Source organism: Malaclemys terrapin, chromosome 7, assembly GCF_027887155.1.
Source record: "Malaclemys terrapin pileata isolate rMalTer1 chromosome 7, rMalTer1.hap1, whole genome shotgun sequence".
Lineage (NCBI taxonomy): Eukaryota > Metazoa > Chordata > Testudines > Emydidae > Malaclemys > Malaclemys terrapin.
Genome location: NC_071511.1, coordinates 37,420,494 through 37,446,798, shown reverse-complemented (window position 1 = coordinate 37,446,798; position 26,305 = coordinate 37,420,494). Strand labels below are relative to the sequence as shown.

The following is a 26,305-nucleotide window of genomic DNA, read 5'->3' as shown; positions in this document are numbered from 1 at the left end:
AGCCTTCCTCCAGGGGCCTGATTCTCCACTGCCCTTGCATATGGTGTAGTCATTTACACCTGTGAAAAGTCAGTGTAGAATGCTACCTTTCTCTGACCTGGTAGGGTCTTGCATTCACTTTGCATTCGCGTAAATGGCTGCATAAGATTTAATTCTGCCAGGGAAGCTCTTCAAAGGCACAAAGAGGAGTTTGGGGCTTAACTGCTCTTTGTGATGTTGAAAATCTGCCCTTGAGTGTTTCAAAGCACATTACAAAGTAGTCAGTTAAATCCTGGTGATGCTGTGACTGTGCAGGCCAAGGGACTGCCCGTGCACTCTGAACTGAATACAGTACCACCAGGGGGAAATATTGGCCAGGGCAACACTTGTGCCAGTCCAGAAACACACACAGTGTCATGGGATAGCTAGTGTGCAGCCAGCAAACACAGGGATGGATCAAAGTGACCTATATGTAAAGTCTAATCTGAAGGATAGTATGCCAAGATACATTAGCTAGAATCTTCCAGTAGCTTCATATTGTTACCAATAAGTTTGTAAGGATTTCTAGGGGAAAGATGCATGACTGTAGCTACGGACTAAATATCTCCTTGCAACGGATAGCTATCAATTTAGTGTGCACAGTACAATTCTACTTCACGAGGTCCGTAGCACATGGACAGTAACATAAACAATGTAAAACTGGTGTTGGAAAAGAAGCTTTACTCCCCTCCCCCCACCAATCCATTTACAGACAACTGCTAATCAACTTCATAATGACTTTCAATGTGCAGTGGTGAAACAATAGCTAAACATCTCTTGCCTTTGTGACTCAGCCCTGGTCTACACTACAAACTTACGTCGGTATAACTGTTGCTCAGGAGCGTGGAAAATCTACTCATCTGAGTGATGCAGTTATACTGACCTAAACCCTGGTGTAGACAGCGCTCAGGGAGGTGGCACGTCTTCACTAAGCACTACACTACTGCCGCTGCAGTGCTGTAAGAGTAGACAAGCCCTCAGGCCCAGTAGAAGCAATGGCTTAGACCCAGGGCTATGGCTGAGGAGTACCCAGAGCCAACTCAGAAGGGGGCTGCAAAGGTGGCCTTTGTGCTCCCAAAGCTGAAACAGTTTTTTTTTTTTTTTCTTTCGAGGGACAACTAATGAAATAACAGGGACAGGAGTGCAGTCAAAGGGTCAAAAGAAGGGAGCCTGATGGGGACACCGAGCAGAGAACCCCTGACCACGCCCACTGCTCCTTGAAGGCTTCAAGGGAGCGAGTGGACGTCACCCAGAGGAACTCTGCCCAGATACGTGAACAGAGAGGATCGGACCGGTTGTATGCTGGTCAGTCCGCAGTGCATCTGAGCAGCCTAAAGACCCAATCTAAGGACTGGTCAGGTCTGGAATAACTTAGAGCCCTGGAGGATTGCCAAAGTGCAGTATCACTTTTGCTCTGCCCTCTTTCCCCACCTGTGGCTTCTACACCATGGCTATGAGGGGCAGGTGCTCCACCGTAGACTGCCTGTGTGACTTCGGGCAAGTCACTTAGGCCCTGTCTACACTACTACAATCTAAGTTACATGAATAACGTAAGTGGAGTTGATGTAGCGCAAGTCGACTTACTGCGCTGTGTCGACGGGAAATGCTCTCCCGTCGACTTACCTTACTCTTCTTGGTCCAGTGGAGTACTGGAGTTAACCGGAGAGCACTCTGCGGGCGATTTAGCGGGTCTTGTAGACCCACTGCATCGATCACAGCAGTATCGATCCCTGGTAAGTGTAGACATGGCCTTAGTCTCTCTGTGCCTGTGAATTGGGATAACACCACCTCCCTACCTCACCGGGGTATTGTGAGTATAAATCCATCAAAGATTGTGAGGCATTCAGATACTATGGTAATGGAAGCCATACAAGTACCTTAGATTTTCCATGAGAACTAAAAAAAAAATCATTTTAACTCTCTTTAGATTTGTCTACATCTGTTTTGTGTGTCTGTTTGTTTACCTCAGTCTTGAGCCTTGTTAATGTCCTGAATGATTCTACAGAGAACAGGACTAACCTCCCAATCTTGGAAGATATCAGGCGGTCATCCTTCCCTTTTATCTTCCAGCTTCTCAAAGAATGGGTTGTTCCCAATGAGTTTTCCTCCAGTGTACAAGCTGATCTGTTAATGTACACCTGAATGCTGGGAGGCACAGTGGTTGAAGCTAAATAATTTCAGCTACTCGGTAATTTATTAACCAATAAATGCTCTTTAAATTTTAGACTTATTATGCAAATTTGCTTGTGTGTATTACCTTAATTTACTTTAGACAAGCTTTCTTTGGGAGTGTGTGTGTGTGTGTGTGTATGTATGTGTGTGTGTGTGTATGTATATATATATATATATATATAGTTGAGAATACCACTAGAGTTACTGGGGATCAATACCAGATGGCAAGAGACAATCAAATGGCCAGTCAGATACTGTTTTGGACTATAACATTAAATAATGGAACAATACATGCTAGGGAGAATCAAGAAACTGCTTTTCAATATTGTTTAAGAATAGTGCTGCTTGAACAATTTGTCAGCACTACTCAACAATAAAACCTATTGTTTTAGTAAATCTGATCTTATGCAGTCTTGTTGATAGTGTGCCATTCATTATAGAACTCCAGAGGCAATGAAAAAACTGAAGTAAAGCCAAAGCTCTTGTGAAACTCCATGAAGTGGAGCGTCAGCTGGGTCAGATACCGTTTGAGGTTAACAAACGCTGCAGAATGTGACATGACCTTGAGTGTAGTAAAACTGATACCATAATTAGGGGATTTTTATCTCCAGTGTTCAGTATTTTAGTTCGTTTTACAAAACAAATTATTATCAGGGTTCTATGCTAATACACATTTATTTGAAAATGACATAATTATAAATATTTGCACAAATTCTGCCCATCAAAATGGACTGCATCAGCAACAGGAGATGAATTTAAAAGTTAGTTATATCCAAACCAAAACAGGGAAGAGCACCAGTCACACAAAGAGAACAAAGTTCTGTAAGAATTCTCATTTCAGTGTTTGCCATTGAATTTCAGGCTTGTAAGCTGTTTGGGGCAAGGATCAATGCCCCTTTTTTGAGACTCTACTGTACTTAGCATACTTTGGGCACTGCCAAATGCAAACGATAAATACTATAAAAGTAATGGTAAGCTAAGATGATCTGCCTAAAGCAATTTAATGCACTACCCAATAGTGTAATGGCTATATATTTTCTTCCTAATGTTCAACTGCCAGCAAAGAGGGCTCTTAGCAAATATTTTGGCCTTAAACTGTGGTCATATGCTACTGAGCCACTCATTTGATGTACATCGTTGCAGGTTCCTAACCTGAGATTTCCCAGAAATAGTTTTGTGCCTATAAATGTAGGGCCAAATCCTGCTCATCCTCCTCTAGCATGATTCTCCTTTTGGTGTCAATGGGATTACTGAAAATAAAGCAAGCAGGATTTGGCTCCTACTGCTTAGATTGCATAGCTATGGATATGACTTATGGCTCTACGGCTAGCTAAACAGTGACGTCTATAAAAGGGATTATTGAAAAAGATATAAATTCTGTTTTCATGGTTAAATATATTTCAGTACAAAGAACCATGCATCTAGTGAGGATTGTACCATTACTATCACACCCAGTGATGTGTGTGGTATATGCCGCTGGGATAGCTGAAACAGTGTATTATGAACCCAAACACTATACCGTTGACTGATACGTGGCAAACTGATTTGGATAAATGAGGTTCCTCTCTCCATTTCTTTATTCCCTGACATTTTGCTAGGTAGGACATGCAAACATGTATTATAGGGTGGTGGTGTTTTTTAAGTGAGAAGACATAGCTGCTCTAAAACTAAAGGACTATAGCTTTACAGGAAAATCCAAGAAGCTAAAGCATATCCTTCATTTGAAGGCCCAGCGAACAAACAACTGGTACTGCATTTTATAACAACTTCTGCCTGAAACAGACTAAGCTCTGCAGGGGGATTCTTAAACTTCAACGCTTCAGTTGAAACACTAGGTGACCCATGGCAAAGGATTAAGAAAAAATAAAGTGCTTGATTTATTTCTATTTGGTTGGTAAACATAGGTCAATATTAAAGAAACTCGCATGCTTTTATTTTTTAACATGTTGGGCTCAAATCTGCCTCCATTTATAGTGAGTGACAAAACTTTCAATGACTGCAATGGGAATAGGGTCCAGGTCCTTTCTGGCTCTTGATGAGATATATAGCTTATCTAGGCCTAGAATGCATTATCTAAGCTACAGAGGATCAGCTGTGATCTAAGTAGTTTCAATACTCTTGTTTTTACATGCACATGAATTTTTACCAGCATGGTTTTAAGTATGTAACTTTGCACCAGTCCTGCAAATAATGGGACTGTGGATTGATGTAAAGGTCCATGTGTGGGCACACCAAATTGTTGGATTTGGGCCTATAGATGTACACTAAAACATATGATGACAAAACGCAAGTATTCTCTGGTTTAAGACCTTGTCAGTTTTTCTACTGTGAGCACTTGCGAAAAGGACAGAATAACTCTACCCAGCCTATTCAGGCTGATCAACAAACAGAAGAGGATCTTAAATATATTTGCTATGGTACCTTTTCACTAGAAAAAAGATTTCAGGACTGAATTTTAGTTTTTAATCAGACCTCTTTTCTAGATTAAACTGACTTTTACCCCCTTTTTGGGGACAGAGTAGGGGGTTTGCTGTTTACTAACCAATACTAAGTTAATTGCCTGGAGTTTTGGAAAAACTCCATCTCCAGTGTTTAGTTTCTTCTGGGCACTTGGTGCCTCTTATCTTTGGATGTAGGAGACCCTGGAGTATCCTGGAAAACTGCCCTATTTAAAACCAAAAACCATGTTTGTGCCTCACTCTGCATTTCCATATAAAATAGAAATGTGAAAACTAAACTAACTAAATGTTTTAAGGCCCCTTTATTCTTACAACTATAAAATCTGAAGTCAAGTTTATCTTAAATTACAAGCAAACAGTCTACAAAACATACATAATTCTTTAGTCAACTACTTCAGTAGAAAATAGTTCAACATTTTCTGCAGGAAAATGATTTTTCTGATGAATCAACATTTAAAACAGGGTCCATGATATTAGCCCTTTCCTAGTTTCTTGGCTTTCATGCTATGTGTGGAATGGCCACAAACTGTATTCCTGGTAATAACAATAATCCAAATACACCCTATCCTTTTAGGTTAAGACTTTCAAAAATTATGACTGATTTTGGGTGCCTTCATTTTTTTTCTATAGGTGCAGCATCCTGAAACACCTTAAGGGGACCTGATTTTTGAGGGTGGGTAATCAGCACTTCTGAAAATCAGGATCTTTTAAAATATCTAGAGTCGGGCACCCAAAATCACCATTCTGAAAACCTTGGCTTTAAACTGTAGATTTAAAAAATCCAGCTTCTGTTCCTTTTGTAAATCCCTGTTTGTAAGGTGCTTGAGGGAGTAAATCCAGGGATAGTTGCTGGCGTCAGCACTTTCTAATGGCAGACACAACATAAGCTCCTAATAAAGAGCTACATCTTTAAGCCAACTACTTAGCTGGGTTATTAAATCAATTTAATTAATAATCCAGACTTTTGGTCAATAGTAAAAAGATTTTTCTTGCTGAAGATCTGCAAGAAATGAAAATCAACTGGCAACTTGTGATTGTGAGAGAGAGAATCCGAGAGATCTCAATATTGTCCTATAGCCAAGAAATCATGTTTCATACAGTCCTCAGCTAATTTGAAGTTCACTGTCCCATCAAATGCCCAGGCTGTAGTTAAAGAATGGGACAGTCACAGTCACTTGTGCAATGAAACCTCTGGCAACAAAAACTAATGCTAATCACATGTGATTGGAATTAATGTTCTATGTGACCAGTTAGGCATACTACAGCACTCCAGTCAGTCATGGCTAGCAAAGTCTGTTCAAGGCTTCTCCAGTTCTTATTTCCAGTGGTGCTGTTCTTGAGTTATTGAATGAAATGAATAAAGCTGAGGGTAAAAACTCCATGACACCAAGTTGGAAAAGGAACTATTCACTGTGCAAATAAGTAACAAAATAATCAAACCCCTCCTTCTCCAAGAGTGAATTTGAGTCAGTACATTTAATGTTTATCTTGGTAAACAAGCAGGCAACTGGTATTGCTCAGACTGATTTCACTATTTGAATGATGATTTTTTAAAAATCAGCATGACAGCCCACTTGGGCTTGTACCAACAATATTTAGCAGTCCATGTGCCACGTTTCTCTTTCAAGGAGAGAGCTTCCATGGTGGTCCAGTGTCTTGGACAGGTGACTGCTGCTTGGTCCCATGTTTAAAATATTCAAGCATTTTGATACTTGAAACACCTTTGCCACAGCCACTGTCTAAACTGTCTGGTGTATGTGGTCATTGGTGGAATGCTGAGAATTTAAAAAGACTCTATCAAGGTTGACTGACCTAAAAGCAAAAATAGTTACACCTCTGACAGCTATTCCATACTGAAGGGTTTAGAACTTCAGGTATGTGGTGGTTTCTTGTCTAGTTACCTTCCCCTGCCCTCCAACAAACAGATCCATGCTGCTTCACTCAGATTCATAACTTACTGAGAAGGTTGCAGCAAAGAAAATAATGGGGGCAAATACAGAGTAAATGTCAAGGAAGGTTGAACTTTTAGGTCTAAACCTCAACAAAGTCCCTTTTTTAAAAGTAAAAGACAAAGTCTTGATTGCATTGGTGTCTAATGTCTACAAAAATGCTGGTCTCTCAGGAGGAGGATACAGCTACTGTGCTACTCAGCTTTAGGGGGAGACATCCCTCTAAATTCCAGTAAAGTCAGGGATACTACCTAGCTTGTATCAGCAATTGCATGGCCCCCAGCCTTCTACTATGTCTTTGCTGTCAAGTTTGATGCTGTCTGTGTTTTTCTCATTGAACATGGGGCCTCCATGCCTTATCATGAGCTCCGTTGCCATCTTCACAAAAGCTTCCTCCACATTGCTGGAGTCTTTCGCAGATGTTTCTATGGCACAGATGATATCATAGTGTTCAGCCAGATTCTGAGCCTCTTCCAGCTGAACCTCTCGAAGGTCACTTAAGTCAGACTTGTTTCCTGGCAGAAGAAAGTGGAATTGTTTACAGATTAACTTTTTTATAATTACTGATGTCTGTGCAAATGTTCAGGAGGGGGCGTGAAGGAGAAAAGAGACAATAGCAGGAACCATGGGAGTGGGTCAGGAGTTCAGCAGCAAGAGCCTTTGGTGAGGCAGGGAAAATGGGCTGGAGGTCAAAGCCAAAACCGTTGCAGGGGCGGGGAATAGGGAACAGAAGGTAAAAGTGAGAGCGAGTGCAAGCTGTTGGTCAGCCTGCAGGAGCTGGATGCAGAACTCTGACCCATGCCATTATATAAAATTAAACTAACAATCACTCTTTGGACTCTTAAGACTACCATTTAGTCTTCTGGTGCTTGTATAGCAGGCATGATGACACAGTCGTTGCCCCTGAGAAATGAAATTACACACACGGACTGGCTTTTCAAAGATCAGGGGTGCAACTGTGTGCCTAACATTCAACTTGGACATACAATTGCGATAACTGACCGTACAAATCAAGTGCACAACGGTGCATGCATTTTCACCCTTGCCTGACTTTGAAATTCAGATCTACAAGAACGACACTGAACAATGAGTGAAGTTAGAGAACGCAAGCTCTAGCAGGGTTAATAAAAAGTGAAGAGCAACGAAAACCTCCTATCTAACATAACATGAACTCAATAAATTTTAAACTTCCAGGAACTGTCGTTTGGTGTGTCTGTACCTTGCCTAGCACAATGGGGTCCTGTCCATGACTAGGGATGCCAGATGGTATGTAATACAAGTAATAAATAATAACACAATGTGGTGTAAATGGTATATGCTGGACTGAAGCTATGACTGGTAATTGAATCAGTATTTCTATTTCTTCAATGTACTCACCAGAAAGTAAAGTATTTAAAGGACAGAATGGTAGGTTGGCAGTCTCAAAACTAGCTCCTTAGAAGTTGGGACTAAACATGTATGCTGAGGCAGTGATGTCTAATCAGGAGAGTGGAACCCAGAAACCTCTGCGTTAGAACCTTGTCTCTGACAGTGGCTCCCCATAAACAAATAATTTAACTTTATTACATCTGTTCTGACTTCTGTAAAAGGAGGATAAAACTCTTACCTGCCTCACAGAGGTGGTCTGAGTGGTTAGTGTTTGCACAGTGCTTTGATGCTGTATAGTTTTATTTGAGTTCCTCACTCATCCAGAAAGGGATTAATTTTCCAAACTCACCAATCAGTAACTGTACTATGTTGGAACCAGCATACTTTCTCACATCCTCAATCCAGCGAGGAATGGACTGGAAAGAGCTTCTCTTGCTGATGTCGTAGGCTAGGATTGCTCCATTGGCGCTTCGGTAGTAGCTCTGTGTGATGGTTCGGAATCTCTCCTGGCCTGCTGTGTCCCAGATCTGCAACTAAACAAAATAAAACATGCAGTGAGATACTGGCTATTCACACATAGGGAACTGGTCTTGCTTTTCAGGTTAAGTCCTTTCCTCCTGAATGAAATGTGGCAGGATCAGGATTTAAACACACACTGGGCTCTGCTGGTTAACAAGACAGGAGTTGGTTCAGTGACCTTATAGAAAATCTATGCACAAATGTAGTGCTTTTTAAAATTTCTCTTAAAAAAAAAAAATCCTGTGTTCCTCAGCTGAGATGAGAATTATGTACTCGGTAACATTTTCATACTTGGCTGCCTAAAGTTAGCACCAAAGCCATAATTAGGCACTTATGCAAAAGTGACTTCATTTTTAGGGGTGCTAGTATTTCCAACGCCCAGTGAAGTCATAAGGAGCTCAGACTGCTCGGTACTTTGAAAAATCAGGCTAATTTTGCTTGGATATTTAAATATTTTACCTAAAAATCTTCCTTCTACACAACTAGGAAGATAAAGAGTGTCACAGAACTGAATGTCTGTCAGCCATCCTCTTCATTTAGGAAGCTGAACAGACATTATGCACAGGTAGTAATAGGCCTGTCTAAACTGTAATGCTCTCACTTAAATCCAGTAACATAGGAACTGCCATCCTATATCAGATTGATGGTCCATCTAGACTAGTACAGTGTCTGAGTAGTCAGCATGGGGTGCGTCAGAAGAAAGTACAATAAAACTGATGGTGGACAGTATAGAATAACCTGCTCATGGAGAAAGTTTCTTCTTAAACCCTGTTACGTATTGGTTGTCTTGCCTCCTGAAGCATGAGAATTTATCCCATACAGTTTTTTAATTTAAAGTAACTGAATATTCTCATTCACTATATCAATTTCTAATCCTTTTTGAATGTTATCAAGCTCAATATATAGTAGCAATGACTTCCACAGTATTTTCTTTTCAGTTTTAAATCTTTTGCCTTTCAATTTCACTGAATGTTTGTTTCCTTTTCCTTGTATTCTGAGGGGGTAAATGGGAGTGTCTAGTTTACTTTCTTTGTACTATTCATTATATTATGTACCTCTATCATGACTTCTCTTTTTTTTTAAATCCCCTCTCTAAGGTAAACAGTCTCAGTCTTTTCAATCTCCCCAGGCATGAAAGTCTTTCAATTTCTGAGCCCTTCTATTTCTTTTAGATTCTTTTTGAGATGACATGACCAGAACGTAACACAGAAATCCTAGTCGGGATATACCCTGGATCAGTATTGTTTTCCATCCCATTTCTTATGCATCCTAACATTGTGGATGTATTTTTTTTTTTTTAAACCACTGCTGCATACCTGAGCAGAGGTTTTGTTTTTGCTGTCTAGGATGCCCTGGTCTTTTTCCTAAGTGGTAACAGTTTATTTAGAATCCAGTAATATGTATATTAGTTAAAATTAATCCTTCAAATTAACAGGTTATTAGAAATCTTGGTTAGAGAGCATTTTCAGATGAGTGGAGAAGGGCAGAAGGTATATTAGAACACATCCAGGATGGAGAAGAACTCCAGGCAATGGTTGTAAATGATCTGGAAATGATGGATGCTATGTATGTGAGGCAGTAACTGGAGAGTTGTAGGTTATGTAGGTAGTTTCTGACTTATTGAGTGTCCAGGGAGATTGAAGTGTTCTCCGACTGGTTTTTGAATGTTATAATTCTCGATGTCTGATTTATGTCCATTTATTCAAAATTGTAACATTCAAAAACCAGTCAGAGAACACTTCAATCTCTCTGGACACTCAATAACAGACTTTAAAGTGGCAATTCTTCAACAAAAAACCTTCAAAAACAGACTCCAATGAGAAACTGCAGAACTGGAATTAATTTGCAAACTGGACACCGTCAAATTAGGCCTGAATAAAGACTGGGAAACTAATTTCCCCCTACTGTTACTCACACCTTCTTGTCAACAGTTTGAAATGTGCCACCCTAATTACATTGCCCTCATTACCACTACAAAAGTGATTTTTCCTCCCTTGGTATTCTACTGTTGAGAATAGCCCACTTCCACTTTAATTCAATTGTCTCGTTAGCAATGACCCCCCACTTGGTAAGGCAACTCCCATCTTTTCATGTACTGTGTATATATACCTATCTACTGTATTTTCCACTCCATGCATCTGATGAAGTGGGTTTTAGCCCACGAAAGCTTATTCCCAAATAAATTTGTTAGTCTCTAAAGTGCCACAAGTACTCCTCGTTGTTTTTGCTGATACAGACTAACACAGCTACCACTCTGAAACCTCCCTAAATTAGGTTGTTTCCTTCTAGAACAAGGGTGGGCAAACTTTTTGGCCCAAGGGCCACATCTGGGTATGGAAATTGTATGGCCATGAATGCTCACGAAATTGGGGGTTGGGGTGCAAGAGGGCGTGAGGGCTCTGGCTGTGGGTGCGGGCTCTCAGATGGGCCTGGGGATGAGGAGTTGGGGACGCAGGAGGGTGCTCCAGGCTGGGACCGAGGGGTTCCGAGGGCGGGAGGGGGATCAGGGCTGGAGTACGGGGGTGGGGCACGGAAGGGGTCAGGCTCCGGGCGGCACTTACCTCAAGCAGCTCCCAGAAACAGTGGCATGTCTCTCCTCCAGCTCCTATGCGGAGGCACGGACAGGCGGCTCTGCACGCTGCCCTGTGCGCAGGTGCTGCCCCTGCAGCTCCCATTGTCTCTGGTTCCCGGCCAATGGGAGGGGCGGGGGCAGCGCTTGAGGTGGGGGCAGTGTGTTGTGTCCCGTGACTGCTCGTACACGTAGGAGCCGGAGGGGGGACATGCCGCTGCTTCTGGGAGCCGTGCGGAGTGGGGCAAGACCCCAGCCCCGCTCCCCGGCTGGAGCGCTGTAGCAGGGCAAGCCCCAGACCCTGCTTCCTGGTGGGAGCTCGAGGGTCGTATTAAAACATCTGGAGGGCCGGATGTGGCCCCGGGGCCGCAGTTTGCCCACCTCTGTTCTAGAACCTCTTGGTCTTACTTCCCTAAATCCCTCTACAGTCCTATACAAGGACTTAGATAGCCTCTTGCAGGACACTTACATTGCTAACTTTTTACCAATATTACAATGACTATAGGCTGTGCTGTGCATACGTGTGACTAATTTACCTTCCTTGGGATCTTGTATCTTGTCAGCTGTATGCTGAATGAGGAAGGCTATTATTTTGACCAGCACAACTCACCTCTTTTAATTTAGAAAAAAAAATAAATATTAAGGAAAAACTCACCTTGAAAATTCTAAAAATCAAACGACTTCATTTAAAAAAGTTAAGGTTGCTAAGTGGCAAGACTGTTTTGTTAAGACAGAATCACTAAAAAACCCAAGCACTTCAAATCAAGGAAATTAATCGTTGATCCAAACCAAATGCAATTATTTCCAATAGTCTCAAATACATACATGTCACAAAATCCTATTGAAAAAGAAACACGAATACTCGCTATATGTACACATTAGTCAGCCTCAAATGCAAGTCATATTTATAATTTTATGAGGAACTGACAGTTACACATTCTCCCATTAAATTACATATGCAACATTATTGGCAAGAAACAGCAATTACAATTTCTTTACCAAAAATTCTACTCTTAATAATGACTGTTTCTTATTAAAAGTATCCTTGAAATTTTTTTTTTAACACTAAAATCAAAATAAATACATAAAGGAACTGTACAATCCAGGGATCAGTGTTAAGGATGTGATAAAATATTTTTATATTTCATAACAATGTTGTGTTCACACAGGCAGTATAGGATATGAAGCTCTTAACTATTTCCTTTTAAAGTGCGTAGGTTTTGTAAATGATGTGATAAGAAAGTGCAATTGTCACTTAGCAACCTTAACTGTTGTTTAAACAATTTTTGTTTTTGTAATTACATTGGCAACAACTCACATTAAGACAGTGAAATAGAAAGGTTGGGGAATAAGGGTTCAATTCAACTGAATACATCGAGAAGTCCAAAACAGCTATATATTGAGAGACTGGCAGGACATTTTTAAGCAATTATCACCAGGAGCAAGTGGGTACAGGGTAAAGGAGGGAGGATAAATACTCACTGTTCTCAGGAAGTGTGACAGGATATTCTCATTGAACAAAGCAGAGGAGCTGCCCTTGTCACCAGTCTTGTGATAGTAATTTTGCTACTGAATGTCTATTTATTACATGAATTGGTTATTTTGGTCTGTTTTTTGCTTTGAGTTTTGTGGCCACCACAGGCTTTAGCATTGGCTGGCACTGGGCTACATTGTGCTAAACAGAGTGTACTACTTTGACACACAACCACCTACTTGTACAGGAGTTACTCCTATTGCACAAATAATGAGTATACTGCACACAAACAACAGAGGTTCCTCCGGTTCTTTATTGCTGCATAAAGTTTAATGGCTTGAATGCTGAATAACTAGCAGATAAACTGGGTAAAATGCACATCCAATGCTGTGTATGTACGTAGGTATGTTACTTTGAATATCCCACCGTGATGCTAAAGCAGCAGTGAAAGAGACACTTTTAAAGATCAGTGCAGAACCTTCCCCCCTCAAACACCTCTTTTTTTCCTTTCCTCCTTTAACATTTTGAGAGCAGATGGATCAAAATGTTACAAAGAATTTTGCCAGCTGCAATTACAAACCACACAATCCAAAAGATGGTGGCAGTGGCGTAGCCAGGTTCTAAGAGCAGGGGGAGCAAACATTAAAAAGGTGCCCCCCTTTGGCTCCTCCTCTGGCCACGTTCCCCCATGGCTCCTCCTCCAGCTGCTCTGCCCCCCCCATGGCTCCTCCAGCCATGCTGCAACTATGCTGCGCCTCCCCTTCAAGCCTGGGGTGCAGCAGCCCCCCCCCCAGTTCCAGCCCCATGTGTGTGCAGGGAACAGAGAGGATTACCGCCTAGATCGGGGTTATATGGCCTGGCTCTGCTCAGGGGTTCTGACCCCTCACGGCTGGCCGGGAACGCAGCTCCTGGCAGGTCTGGGCCCCTTGGGCAGTGGGGCAGTTTGGGGGAGACTCCGCGCTCCAGGCTGAGCGCCGGCCGCCCCGAACTCATCCCCTGCTTGCCTGGCTCAGGCCGGGAGGCAAAGAGCCAGAGGCTCCCGCCTAGGCTGACATTCTTGCAGCAGCCCCTTGCCCCTCGCACCCCCGTTTAGCCAAGCTCCTCTTCTCCACCCCCTCACCCAGCCCGTCCCTCGCTCTCCCCCCGCACAGGACGCTGAGCCGGGGCGGCGGCAGCGGCCACTACCGGCTAGGAGCTGCAGGTGATTCCCCATGTTGTTGGGCTCTCCGCCTACTTCCTCCACAGCCTTCGCTGTTTACCCGGACAGGAGTCTGGGAAGCCGCCGGGCGGGAGGAGGAGCCACCGGGGAATTGCTCTGACCTGCAGCCATGGTGAGCCGCGGCACAGCGACCCCTAGTGTCCAGTGGGACGAGAGCTACCGGGAGAGCCGCGGGCCGGGCTGGGCACCCCTCACCGTGTCACGTCCTGGGGCAGGACGTGAGGAACCTTCTTTGTGCTACCAGCAGCAGTGGGGTCTGGTGCAAGGCCGGCGCATGGATCCCGCTCAGAGCGCGGGGCCACCGGCGCCACTTCCCGACAGCCGGGGCGGGGGATGGGGAGGCTAATGGCGTCCCCCGGCCAGCGCAGCCCGGGACCAGTAGAGGCCGCCTATGGTGGTGAAGTGGCCTGCCCGGGCGCGCTTCAGGCAGCAGCTGATCGTTCCCCCCAGGCTGCGGGTTCCCTGTGACCCCTTCATCTCCCCGCACCAGCCTGGACTTGGGAAGAGAGATGGACGGAGGCAGCCTGCAGCGAGCACAACAAGCCATTACTAACTAAGGCACCGCTTTTAGAAAATGTGCTGCGGGGAAGCGGCTGCTTCCCCTGCACCCCACTAGCTACGCTACTGGATGGCGGCACATCAGGTATCCCTCAGGGATCGATGTATTATCACCACTTAATATTACACAAGAAAACAGAAGTGATTGTAAAGAAAGCCTGAGAATGGAAAAATACGAACAAATACATGCCATACCATCCACATATTTCAATTTGGATTTAGCAATTCCATACACATTACCAATATTTAATAGAATCCATCAATAGTCTCTTGTTCTCTACAGCAAACTCTCTTCTAAGTAGTTATAGCTAAAAATTCAGCAGTTTGTTGTTTTCAGCATAAATTCTTAGTTTTTTCAATACCCATGTACTCATCAAATCTAAAACTATTTTTATTTCTTACCAACACACACACTGAAAATTCCCCTGCTAATATTCACATGGAGTTTCCAGTTCCTACCAGTTTCCATCTCCCAGTATGGTGAACTATGTGCCTATTATAATGTAAAAAACATTCAGAAGGGCGTTTTTTTACTTTTTGTTGTTGCAATCTTGCAAAATAGTAAATTATTTATCCCAGGTGAGCTGGCAAGTTAGGAAGTTTTTCCTAATGTCCAACCTAAACCTCCTTTGCTGCAATTTAAGCCCATTGCTTCTTGTCCTATCCTCTGAGGTTAAGAAGAACAATTCTTCTCCCTCCTAACAATCTTTTATGTACTTGAAAACTGTTATCATGTCCCCTCTCAGTCTTCTCTTTTCTAGACTAAACAAACCCAATTTTTTCAATCTTCCCTCATAGCTCATGTTTTCCAGACCTTTAATCATTTTTGTTGCTCTTCTCTGGATATTCTCCAATTTGTCCACATCTTCCACCTAAAATGTGGTGCCCAAAACTGGACACAATACTCCAGTTGAGGCCTAATCAGCGCAAAGTATAGCAAAAGAATTACTTCTCATGTCCAGCTTACAACACTCCTGCTAATACGTCCCAGAATGATGTTCGCTTTTTTTGCAACAGTGTTACACTGTTGACTCATATTTAATTGTGGTCCACTATGACCCCCAGATCCCTTTCTGCAGTACTCCTTCCTAGGCAGTCATTTCCCATTTTGTATGTATGCAACTGATTGTTCCTTCCTAAGTGGAGTACTTTCCATTTGTCCTTATTGAATTTCATCCTAGTTACTTCAGACCATTTCTCCAGTTTGTCCAGATCATTTTGAATTTTAATCCTATCCTCCGAAGCATTTGCAACCCTTCCCAGCTTGATATAGTCTGCAAACTTTGTAAGTGTACTCTCTATGCCATTATCTAAATCACTGATGAAGATATTGAACAGAACTGGACCCAGAACTGATCCCTGCGGGACCTCACTCATTATGCCCTTCCAGCATGTCTGAGAACAACTGATAACTACTCTCTGGGAACGTTTTTTCAACCAGTTTTGCACCCACCTTATAGTAGCTCCATCTAGCTTGCATTTCCCTAGTTTGTTGTGTTGCTGTAGCAGTTTAAATGTAGACATAGCCTTACATCTGTTTGTCCTCTCCTCTTCTCCCCAGGGCTAGAAGTGTGTTCAGGGGAGTGTTCTGTTTTGGATTTTATATACATTACAAACACATTGCTATATCTTTGTTAGAAAAGGCAAGGTCAAAGAAATGTGCCTTGCACTTAGAGTGAAAGATGGTGAGGCTTCTAATGATCCTTTGTTCCTTTGGGACATAACTCCACACTCTTGAGCCAGTGTAACATTCCAGGGAGTAATCCAGACTAGTGAGGGGTTGTGTCACCACCTGCCCTGCAACTTTGGGTGCCTCACAATGCTTTGCTGCTTTAGCTCCCAACCTGAACCAGTCATAAACAGCCAAACAGATGCAGGCCACACGCTGAGTGTCTGTATACCTGCAGCCTGCCAGCAACACTCCAGTCACACTCTGGCTTCCACCAACGTTGGTTACCACTTGCAGGGTGACCCCAACACACTTCCAGTCCTGGATTTCCCCAAAAACGTGTGTTCTACTTTGTCCAGCTCTCTCCTGGACAGTTCAGATATTAGAAGTAAGGGGTCAATAAGCAACAGTTTGCTACTTTAACTGGAGTTACCCAAACAGTTCAGTTAAATCAAACCGAATTCAGTATTGTGTGTAAGAATAAAACAAATTTATTTAACTACAAATCCTTACCATATGTTCCCAGCAACAGGGCTGACCAAATTCTCAGGTCAGAACCCCTCCCCGAAGTCCAAAGCCTGGTTCTTTCATCATCTTGAGGCAGGGGGCAGAGCACAAATACCTAGAGTGTTTTCCCCCCACCCCCACTTTTATACTCCAGTCACCCTTTGAAAAGCATTTTCCTGGGGGTTACCTCTAGATAAAGTTCCTTCCCACTGTGAGGACAAAGATATGGAGTCTCGTGGTGAATGAGCTTCCATGTTGTTTGTTAAAATGCAGATCGATCTGTTCCTGCCCCCTTTCATTGCCAAGAAATGGTTACTTGACTGGTAATTGCCAGTCAAGGTTGAATCCACTTGGCTTGAGTCATTAGCTTGTCTTTTGTACTTGAGAAACAGGTTTAACCCCTCCCAAGACTTGTCTGGTAAATACATTTCAGTCATAATTTTATCTTATGTTCATAACTTTATATATAGTGTCACTGCACACATTTCACCATGATATTATTGACCAGTGAATTATTAGTTTTCAAATGATACCTCTCAAGGCATATTTTGTACGAAGATTATTACAATGTTGTATAGGGTATAATTACATGGTGCACCCGTGATTACTGGTCACAGATAGCCTCCAAGAAAGTTCTGATTCAACTAACCGAAAATGGACAAAGTTTACATAATCTTGTCATTGCAGAAAATGGTAAGTTTCTCATTGGCCATAACAATACAAGATTAGGTCAACATATGTCATGCAATGTACACTTAGAAGAGAATTTTATTTGTGAAATCAAATAGCAAACTAAGCAAAATGAATATTTTTCAAGTTGTCAAGGACAGATTTTTTAGCACCGAGAAATATGTTGCGTAGCAAAGGTTCATGTTGAACAAACACACACAAAAAACTTGAAAATAAAGTTGTCTTGCCTCCCCTGCTCCCTATATAATTTACTAAGCACTGGCTTCCTTTCCACTCTGTATTCCTGTGATATCCGCAAGGATTTTAAAAATTAATATTTGCCACTCCAGGCTTGTATTAAACTCCCAAGGTTACAGCTTTTCTCTGACCTTGGCTTGGTAAACGCTGCCACCACCCAAGTGCAAAACCCCCTTTGGAACCCAGGAAGACGCACTTGGGAATTCCTTCCTGTGTGGTACCCTCAAGCCCTTGCACTCCCCCTCCGGGGAAGAGCTGAGAAAGAAAACAAAGGAAATTAGCTGTTGCCACCAGCTAATTCAGGGATTCTCAAACTGGGGGTTGGGACCCCCTCAAGGGGTCACAAGGTTATTACAAGGGGGGTTGTGAGCTGTCAGCCTCCACCCCAAACCCTGCTTTGCCTCTAGTATTTATAATGGAGTTAAATATATAAAAAAGTGTTCTTAATTTATAAGGGGGGGGGGTCGCACTCAGAGGCTTGCTATGTAAAAGGGGTCACCAGTAAAAAAGTTTGAGAGCCACTGAGCTAATTAAACAACATGCACAAACCTCTTAGGAAACCAAAAATCCAATCCTGTGTTTTTTTTTTTTTTTTTTAAAAGAACTTAGGCTTTTGGTAGATTTTAAAAGAGCAATTCCAAAAATTAAGCTTAAAGGTTACAAGCAAACAAAAGCATGTGGGGTGAGCACAGAGGAGTCCATTAGCCATAAGAAATAACAGAAATAAACCTAATCGTGTCTTTCTAAACATTCCTGATCTACTTACACATTTGGGAGTTCCAAATAAGTAGTTCTAGGTATGATCTGATGATTTATCATCATACCTGGCTTAAAGCTTCTCATAGCATAACTGCTCCCTGTTCCCTTCTTTCCCGGAGGAAAAACAACAGAGCAAAGGGGAAGTTGTTTCCCATTTTAAAATGTTCTAGCCTTCCCATTAGCTCTTTTGGTCAGGTGCCCACTCCCTTTCCTTCACCTGGGGGACTTTTTAAAACCCTTTACAGGTAAAGCAAGCAGCCAACTGCCACCAAGAGGGACTTTATAGCTAACTTGCTTGCTGGGTGTCCATAAAAGGGAGCTACGCTCCCCCCCACTTTCATTTATCACAATTCCTAAAGAAGTTGGAGATAGTGGGGGTGCATGTTCACTTTGTTTGTGCAACAGCATCAGTGATATTTCATCTCTAGGAAGTATTTAATTGTTTAGCACTACAAACACAGCAGGGGAGTTTGCATGTTATGAATCCCGCAGAGAGTAGAAACTTTCATATAATTTCTTTGGTAATGGATGCAAAGGGTATTTCCTCCTAAGTGATTCTAAGCCAGCTTACCATGTTTAAGCCCTTTCATATCAAATGGCAAACAACAGTATAGATTTCAGTACACCAGCAAATTCCTGTATGTACTTGGAAAAAGCTTTACCAAAACAATTTTTGTAACTTAATCTGTATGATCTTTCCCAACAAGAACAAAATCAAGGTTTGATCAGGCAAGACCTCCTTTCCACTAATGCATTTCAATTTAAATTTCTATTAATATACAGAACAGCGAGGGGAAATAAATGAATGACTCATCCTGTCATGTGACATTCTAAAAGAAAAGAGGTGCCAGGCTGAATTCCAGTTTGCTGGGAACGTTGCACTCCTGTTTGCTTCAATACCAGGGATGTCAATTTCATTGAGGAGAGGGCCAAATTCTACCTTTGTTTATGGTCTGTGGGCTGGGGTAAAAAGAGATCCAGGGGAGAATATGGCCTATATATAGTAACTCAGGCTGAGATCCACAAAAGGACTTAGGTGCCTAAGATCAAAATTTAGGCACCACTGATAGTCAAGACCCTGATCAGCTGCTGCCTAACTTTGGAAGTGCCTAAAATCCAGCAGCACCTACATTTTTGCCATAAAAGTCCCCTAAGTTTCTGCTACTGGGCATGCACACAAGGTACACAGGCGCCTAGCTCATGCTGAAGCCCCAAACCACCTCAGCATCCTAAAACCAGGTGAAAACAAGCATTGCCTGGCCTACGTTGCCTGCAGAGTCGGATCTGGTAGGCATCCTCAAGCACGCCTGACTCTACACAAAATGGTCAGGGGTGAGAAAGAGGGCCTCCCTGATAACCTTTAGTTCAGTGGTCAGAGCACTCATGCAGGAGGTGGGAGACCCCAGTTCAATTTCCCCCTCTGCTTGAGGTGCAGAAGGAATTTGAACATGGGTTTCTCACCTCTCAGGTGAGTACCCTAACCATTGGTCTGTACAGTTATGCTAACTTTCTCTCTGGCCCAATGCACAATTAATGTTCCATATGGAATGGCTTCAACAGGAGAGACTGAGAGGGCCCCACACCAGACTATCCCAGAGCTCAGGACATTTTGTGTGGAGTTGGGTATGCTTTGCTGCCATTCTAATAAGAAACGGCGTAGGCGCCCGACTCCAGAAGAGGGTTCCTGACTGTGGATCCCAAGCAGATATTGGTGCCTCCTTCCAGCTCAAATTTAGGCACATAACTCTTGGACGCGGCTTAGGAAACACTCCTCTCCTCAGTATCTGCTTTGGTGGATCCCCACTGGCTTTTGTAGATTCCATTCTGAGGTGATATCTCTCCCCTTCCATTGTAATGGGAACCTAGGCACATAACTTAGGATCCGTGCAGGACACGACTATTTCTGTCCTTTGTTTCTCTTCCTTCCTCATCTTTGTGTCTCTTCTGTTCTTCCCTCTATTTCTTTCCGTGCTGCAACTCCCAAATCAGAACCCCTGGGATCTTCACTCCCTCCCACCGTTCCAATTGATTAAATGACCAGCGATTAAATAGTTCATGTTGCCACTTGTGTGTGAAGTCATTGGGCTTTAGAACTGACACTCCAGATTGGGGTGAGGAAAATGTAACACTTAAGACAGGGTGTGATGAAGTTTACAGACCTCTCGCTGAGACTCAGGGAGTGATGGAGCAGTACTGGTCCAAGATGACCCTGCTTCTCAGCAGCTGCAGAGCATGCTCCAAATGTAAGACCTGCTTAAATGGGGTCTCTGGCAATCAAGCCAGGGAAGAGTGAAGAAGAGGTTGTCTGCAGGAAGGAAGCCAGTTAGCAGCTTCTGGGACAGAGAACTTTACAGGGAAAGGCTCTGGACTGGGGGTAAGGCCTGACTGGGCAGGCAGGGGCCGTCTGAACCCTCTTTCTCTTGTCTTCTCCCTGATAAGGGGGAATAAATGGACATTGAGAAGGGAACTCGGAAGCTCCCATTGACTATCTGAATAGTTGAGAGTGTCTGAGGCTGAGCAATCCTCTGCTGGGAGGGAAGCAGAGTGCTGTGACCACACCCCAAACAGAGGAGAGAAGAGAACAGGGGGGGTAGGAAGTGGCCTGGGGAGGCTTGCCTGCAGTATCAGCTAGAGGGGACGGACAGCCGGTGGAGAGGGAGGGCCTGGGCTCCCCTATCCTTCCCTCTGCCCTCTGTTTGATTGGGAGGACCCTGAGATCGCTGGGGGATGATAGATTTTCACTCAGCTCCGAGGCCCTTAGATTGCCCAATAAAGCCATCTTAGGACTTTGGAGACTGTTGAACCTGCCCACTAGGCATGCTGGTCCCTAAGTGATGCCTGCTACACACTGTTTCAGGCTGTCTGCAGATTCAGGCAGATGTCACTGCACTAGTTGTGGTTTGGTAGCATTTGGAAGGGCTGAAACTTCCGGTTTTCTTTTTAAATGAAAGCTGAGAATCAAAATATATGCCATGTAATCCACACGGAAGCATCATGTAGGCAGAATCCAGCCCATGGGCCTATGTTTGATACCCCTGCTCTACACGTGTGAGCTCCACAATTGTGAGTACATTATGTAATACATACATAAACTGATGATGAAATAATCAATTAATTCTTAAATACTGATAGGAGACCAAGCCCAATAACCAAAATGTTGAAGATTTGAATTTTTTCAAAATATTTATCAAACCAAGGAAACCCATGAAATCACGTCAAAAGGACTTGAAGGAAGTCATCATACTGACTCCAGTCCTTTAGACCTCATTGAGACTGTCTCCTTTAACTGTATCACACTCCCATTTTCCCTATCTCATTGACATAATAGATTTTATCAGCTTTTTTTTTTTTTTTTTTAATTGTAAGCTCATGGACAGAGTCTGTGCCTCCTTTTATGTTTGGAAAATGACTCCCACATTGTGGATGCCATTGAAAGTAATGAATAATTTGAAAAAGCCACGGCAGTCTATCATACCAAGGGAGCCTTTGTCATGGATCGATTCATACACTGGAACTGTATTCTAAAAATCTTTAGCTATTTTGCAATTAAATAATCAGCTATTTGGTTATTTGACAGTGCCCTAAACTGCGTGATTAGGCAGAAATTTAAAAACTGTCAAATGAAGGATTGGGTAGCTCTGGGGAGACTACTCCTGATGGCTGGTTGACGGCTTTTTCAACATGTGAATTAATAAGTCCAGTACTCCATAAAAAAGGATTCACATTACAAAAGCTATTTCCCCAGTTTAAAAAGAAAGCTTCTCTCTCTTCTGTTGCTTTAAGAAAGACAAACAGAGGGAACTGACTACACAAAGGAAATAGTAATATTGACTACATACAAAGTGCTATCAAATGGACAAAGTAAGCAAATGGGGGGGGGGTATTCACTAATCTTTCAGTTATTACAATCTTAATTGTTACTTTTCACAACAGTTGATAAAGTTTTTAGAAGTGTGATTCATAAACTGTTGTCCCTTTAAATCAAGGACAATTGTCAGTCTCACAGACTAATGCCCTGATCTCTCATTCAAATCTTTGCAGGCAGATTTCTGAAGATAGAGATCTAGGGGTGTGCAAAGGTCTACCTGCACAGATACAACAACAGAAGTGGGGCCGCTGCTTTTTAGTGTAAACTTATTTTATAAATGAAATCTTCAGATACCCAACTTCAGAGCTTGTGTTGAATGGACAGTTACAGGCAAATGCACTTTGCCTGCTCATCTGAAGGCCACTACTTGTTCTGAACTATTGCCCTGCTATTGCTTTAATTTTGGCATTGACTGTTTAAATGAGAAGATTGAGAGGTTCTATTTAGGACACAGCAATTTAAGGAAATCCAACAGGTGTTTATATAGAACTTTAAAATGTGTATCAGCTGATATGTGCTTTTCTCACAAACCAGTAGGTGAGTGAAGTTTTTAAAACGGCCAGTCTAACAACTAATCCCAAAGATTAATGTCAGATTTAATTCATGTTTTTTGTAAATTTCCTGCCAAATAAGTCACTGTTAGGTAACCTAAGGGAATTTCCACCAGTGTAAATGATAAGTAAACATAAACAAAGGAAATGTTGCTACCATGCTAATAAGGACTTGTGGATTTGTATTTTGTTCTCCCTCTCAAAAGCTTTCTATTGCTCACTCAGAACAAACTACTGTTTTATTGATGGGAGTGTTACCATTTACTTCAATAGGGAGCAGTTAGACCAATGCTGAACACTCTTAAAATCCCACCATCTGTCCTCATGGGTTTTAATCTGGTTAGAGGGATACAGTTAGGTCCTGTATACTATACTTGTATACTACAACTTTTAACCACGCTGCACTGGGTTGCCTGGCACTGTTGTTGCTAGAAATCGGGCCTATGTTTTTCATCTTTAAAAGAGTTAGTTGAAAAAAATCAGATGAAATGTTTAGCAGAGACTGGTTTTTGACAAAGTTCCAGTCAGGCAGGTTTCCTATATATGCTGAGCTTATATTGTCAGAATAAGGAATCCTCCCATCACAAACTGCACTAAAACCACATTTGTCGAGTATGTAAGGCCTATGAGCTTCATGGTGTCCCATTTAACTCCAAGTTGTAAGTGTGGTTACAAAATGAAAATAAAATGCCTCCCTATTCTCAGCCTCCTGTAACATGCTGAACAAACCTATTTAGATTAGATCCTCAAGAGCTGAATACCTGTAGGTAAGTTTCGAAACCAGAGCTGGATCCAAATTTCACAATCAGTCACTATCTTAATAGGCCAAACAAAAGACTCACATCCAAACATTTTCAAGTTCTGGGCATGTTCTGATCTCTGGCTCCATCTCTAATTCAGACCAAAATATAGTGCCAACTACAGTATGTCTACTAGCTGGATCTATTAGTACACCTTACTAAATACATACTGTAGATTAATTTGCCTGCTTGAAATGCCTATTACTGCTGAATTAGAGATTCTTTTTCTTATTGTCAGTACTTCTGCAATACCTAAGGAGTCTGGTTTAGTCCCTGGGCCGGAGCTGCCCAATTCTCAGTGTTCCTAGCAGAGATACCTGGCATGAGAGACACATTTGTCACTTTGTGTGTGTCTGGCATTTAAATTGAGCCAAGTTTCAATCTTAGAGGGGAAAACCCCACTTCCTGTGCCTCCTAACTTGGTAAAAAGCAAGAAAGAGGAACTAATATAAGATTAAAAAAACACAAAATGATACTTTTTGCAGGGTGACTTGAAACATGAACTTCTTACCCCAGCTGTACAGACAGAACTAGAACCAGAAAGGCAAAACACCTGCAAAGGAAGTAAATGCCCTAAACTTTGAGCTGTCCATAGAAACCATACTCCTTACTGTAAGCTCATCATTCCTCTCCTCCCAATAACTTTGATCATTCTCTTCTGTCACCTTTTTCCTACTTGCTAGGATTGTTGCCCATTTTCCTCACCAAAGCTACTCTGAAGGAAGAAGCAGTCATTAGAGGACCTGGCCCCCTACCTTGGCACACAGCTGTGAGACAGACCAAAATACAATTGTAATTACTATATTTATATAACTCTTTCATATTAAAGAGGCCTTGACTCTAGGCTGTGACCAAACTGAGCTCTGCTCAGCCTCTGGGGGAAAGGGAAGGAAATGAGCAAAGATGGCTGCATACTACCTGGATTCCGGAGGTAACTGGATGACTGGGCTAGTCCACAGAATAAATTAAGCAGCCCCATAGGCTGTTCAGCATCAAAGAATAAACAGTTGGAGTGCAGTGTGCTGCAGCCATGCTTTCCCTCTTCTGAATTGCCCCAAGAGTTGGTCTGCCACTTCTATGCCATGGATACAATGGAGCTATTTCCCAGTGGGTAGCTATGCCAGTTTTGTGTGGCACCTCTATGCCCACATAGCTGATATACACAGGAAGAGCAGAGGCCAGAATTAAGGCCAGCGAATCATTCTGTTTTGTAAACAGGATCCTCCAAGTGGCTTTTTGTGTGTGGTTCCTTGTACACTGGGATCTCAATGTGACAAAGTGCTTAGAAAAAAATCTTAGTTTCATATTAACTACCAGCCCTGCAACCTCAGTCTGGGATCTGAAATTCAAACTGTGTTCTTTCTAGCTTGTGCATTATCATCAATAACCTGAACCGACTGAGATTCTTTATTATACTCAGTTATACCTGAACTGTCTTGAAGAGTCTGCAGTTAGAACTTAACTGATGCTGCTGAGGTGTGAGCAGAAATCAGTCCAGTTCACTGTGCCACTGTTGACTCCTAAGCAGTATATGCAATAAAGATAAACTTATTTTTGTCACACACATATATAGTAGATGTTTAGAGTAAAAAAGGTATCACTTTTGAACACAACAGCACTTTTAATTGTCTGTGCCAGCTTGCACAGGGATCCCAGCACAGAGCATTGAAATTCAGCCACCTCTGCAGGAAGCGGTGGCAGTTGTTTAATGGCAATGCTATAGCTAAGTTTAGAAGAAGTATATAAATTGTTTGTAGGGATCTCACTGCAGAGGGATAGGTGGAGTGAACAGGCATGGGGCAGTAATATGCTAGGGCTGTGATGTTTGCTGCCAGCCAGGATATCCTCTTCCTCTCCCCATCCTCCAATAACGGCGCTGTCAGGGCAGCTCAGTGCTTACGTGACAGCCATCCTACGGGCTCTACTGCTCTCCCCTCCTCTGCTCAGGTGACCACATGGTACCACCAAACAAAGGCCACTCTATGAAATGCAGAATTATACTATTTTGACAGCTGTCTCCCTCCCTTCCCCTGCCCATGTTCTACTTATGGTAGAAACCCCCACCTCTGGGTGCCAGTCTTGGCTGGAAACCAGGCTGCTCGGATCAAAGGCTGCTGAGTGCCCCTGGGCGGATATGGGTCCTGGCTTTTTAGGAACCACCTGAGGGGCATCACTTCGGATACAGGACAGGGATGGTCCCTCTCAAGAGCTGTTACCTCCCCTCCCCCCCCCCCCATGCCTCTGGGGCTCTCTCCCGCCTGCAGCCCCGCGGCTCCGGCTCTGCCCCTGCTCCAGCCCACCTTGACCCGCTTGCCCTGGATCTCCAGGCTCTTCATGGTGAAGTCCACGCCGATGGTGCTGCCCTGGCGCTCGGCGAAGGCCCCGGTCTTGAAGCGCTGCACCAGGCAGGTTTTGCCCACGCTGGCGTCCCCGATCAGCACCAGCTTGAAGAGGAAATCGTAGCCCTCCTCCGGGTCCGGGCCGGGGCCTGCCGCCCCCAGCGTCGGGGGGCCGGGCATGGCCTGGCCGGGCTCGGCTCCTTCACTCTCCGCAGCGGGGAGCCGGGCTCTGCGCAGCGCCCGTCGCTCCGGGCCTCAGCGCCCGGCAGTCAGCGCCCGCCCCGCCGGGCCGGGCCTCGTCTCGGACCCGCCTCTGCGCCCGCCCTCCCTAGCATGGCCCCGTCAGATGGCGCGCCTGGGCATGCTCGCCAGCCAGTGCCCTCCGCCCGCCCCGGGCCGAGGGAGCCGAGCCGGGCTGGCGCTGGCGGGCCCCGCGGGGAGGGGGCGGCTCTGGCCTTAGCCGCAGCCTAGCCCGATGCGTGGCAGAAGGGGAGCAGCCGCCTGTTGGGGCCCTGACCCAGCCATCGGCTCCTCCGGGGTTACCGGCTTCTAGGCGTAGTTTGGGATTTTAAAAGATAAA

At 43.5% G+C, this 26,305-nt stretch overlaps 1 protein-coding gene across 3 annotated transcripts; it reads right to left on the bottom strand.

Annotated features, from left to right (window-relative positions):
- Positions 1-6,106: 6,106 nt before the first annotated feature.
- On the bottom strand, positions 6,107-25,988 carry RAB43 (RAB43, member RAS oncogene family). 3 transcript variants are annotated; one of them, XM_054034342.1, is made up of 3 exons: positions 25,687-25,988; positions 8,316-8,499; positions 6,107-7,113 (listed from the first exon to the last, which is right to left on the bottom strand). In XM_054034342.1, exons 1-3 carry the CDS (start codon positions 25,903-25,905, stop codon positions 6,860-6,862), a joined length of 657 nt encoding a protein of 218 aa, XP_053890317.1. In that variant the 5' UTR covers positions 25,906-25,988; the 3' UTR covers positions 6,107-6,859. The 3 variants fall into 3 exon arrangements, with proteins under 3 accessions (XP_053890317.1, XP_053890318.1, XP_053890319.1); XM_054034343.1 differs by having other exon boundaries at positions 8,316-8,493; XM_054034344.1 differs by lacking the exon at positions 6,107-7,113 and having other exon boundaries at positions 8,363-8,499; positions 25,701-25,988.
- Positions 25,989-26,305: the final 317 nt, after the last annotated feature.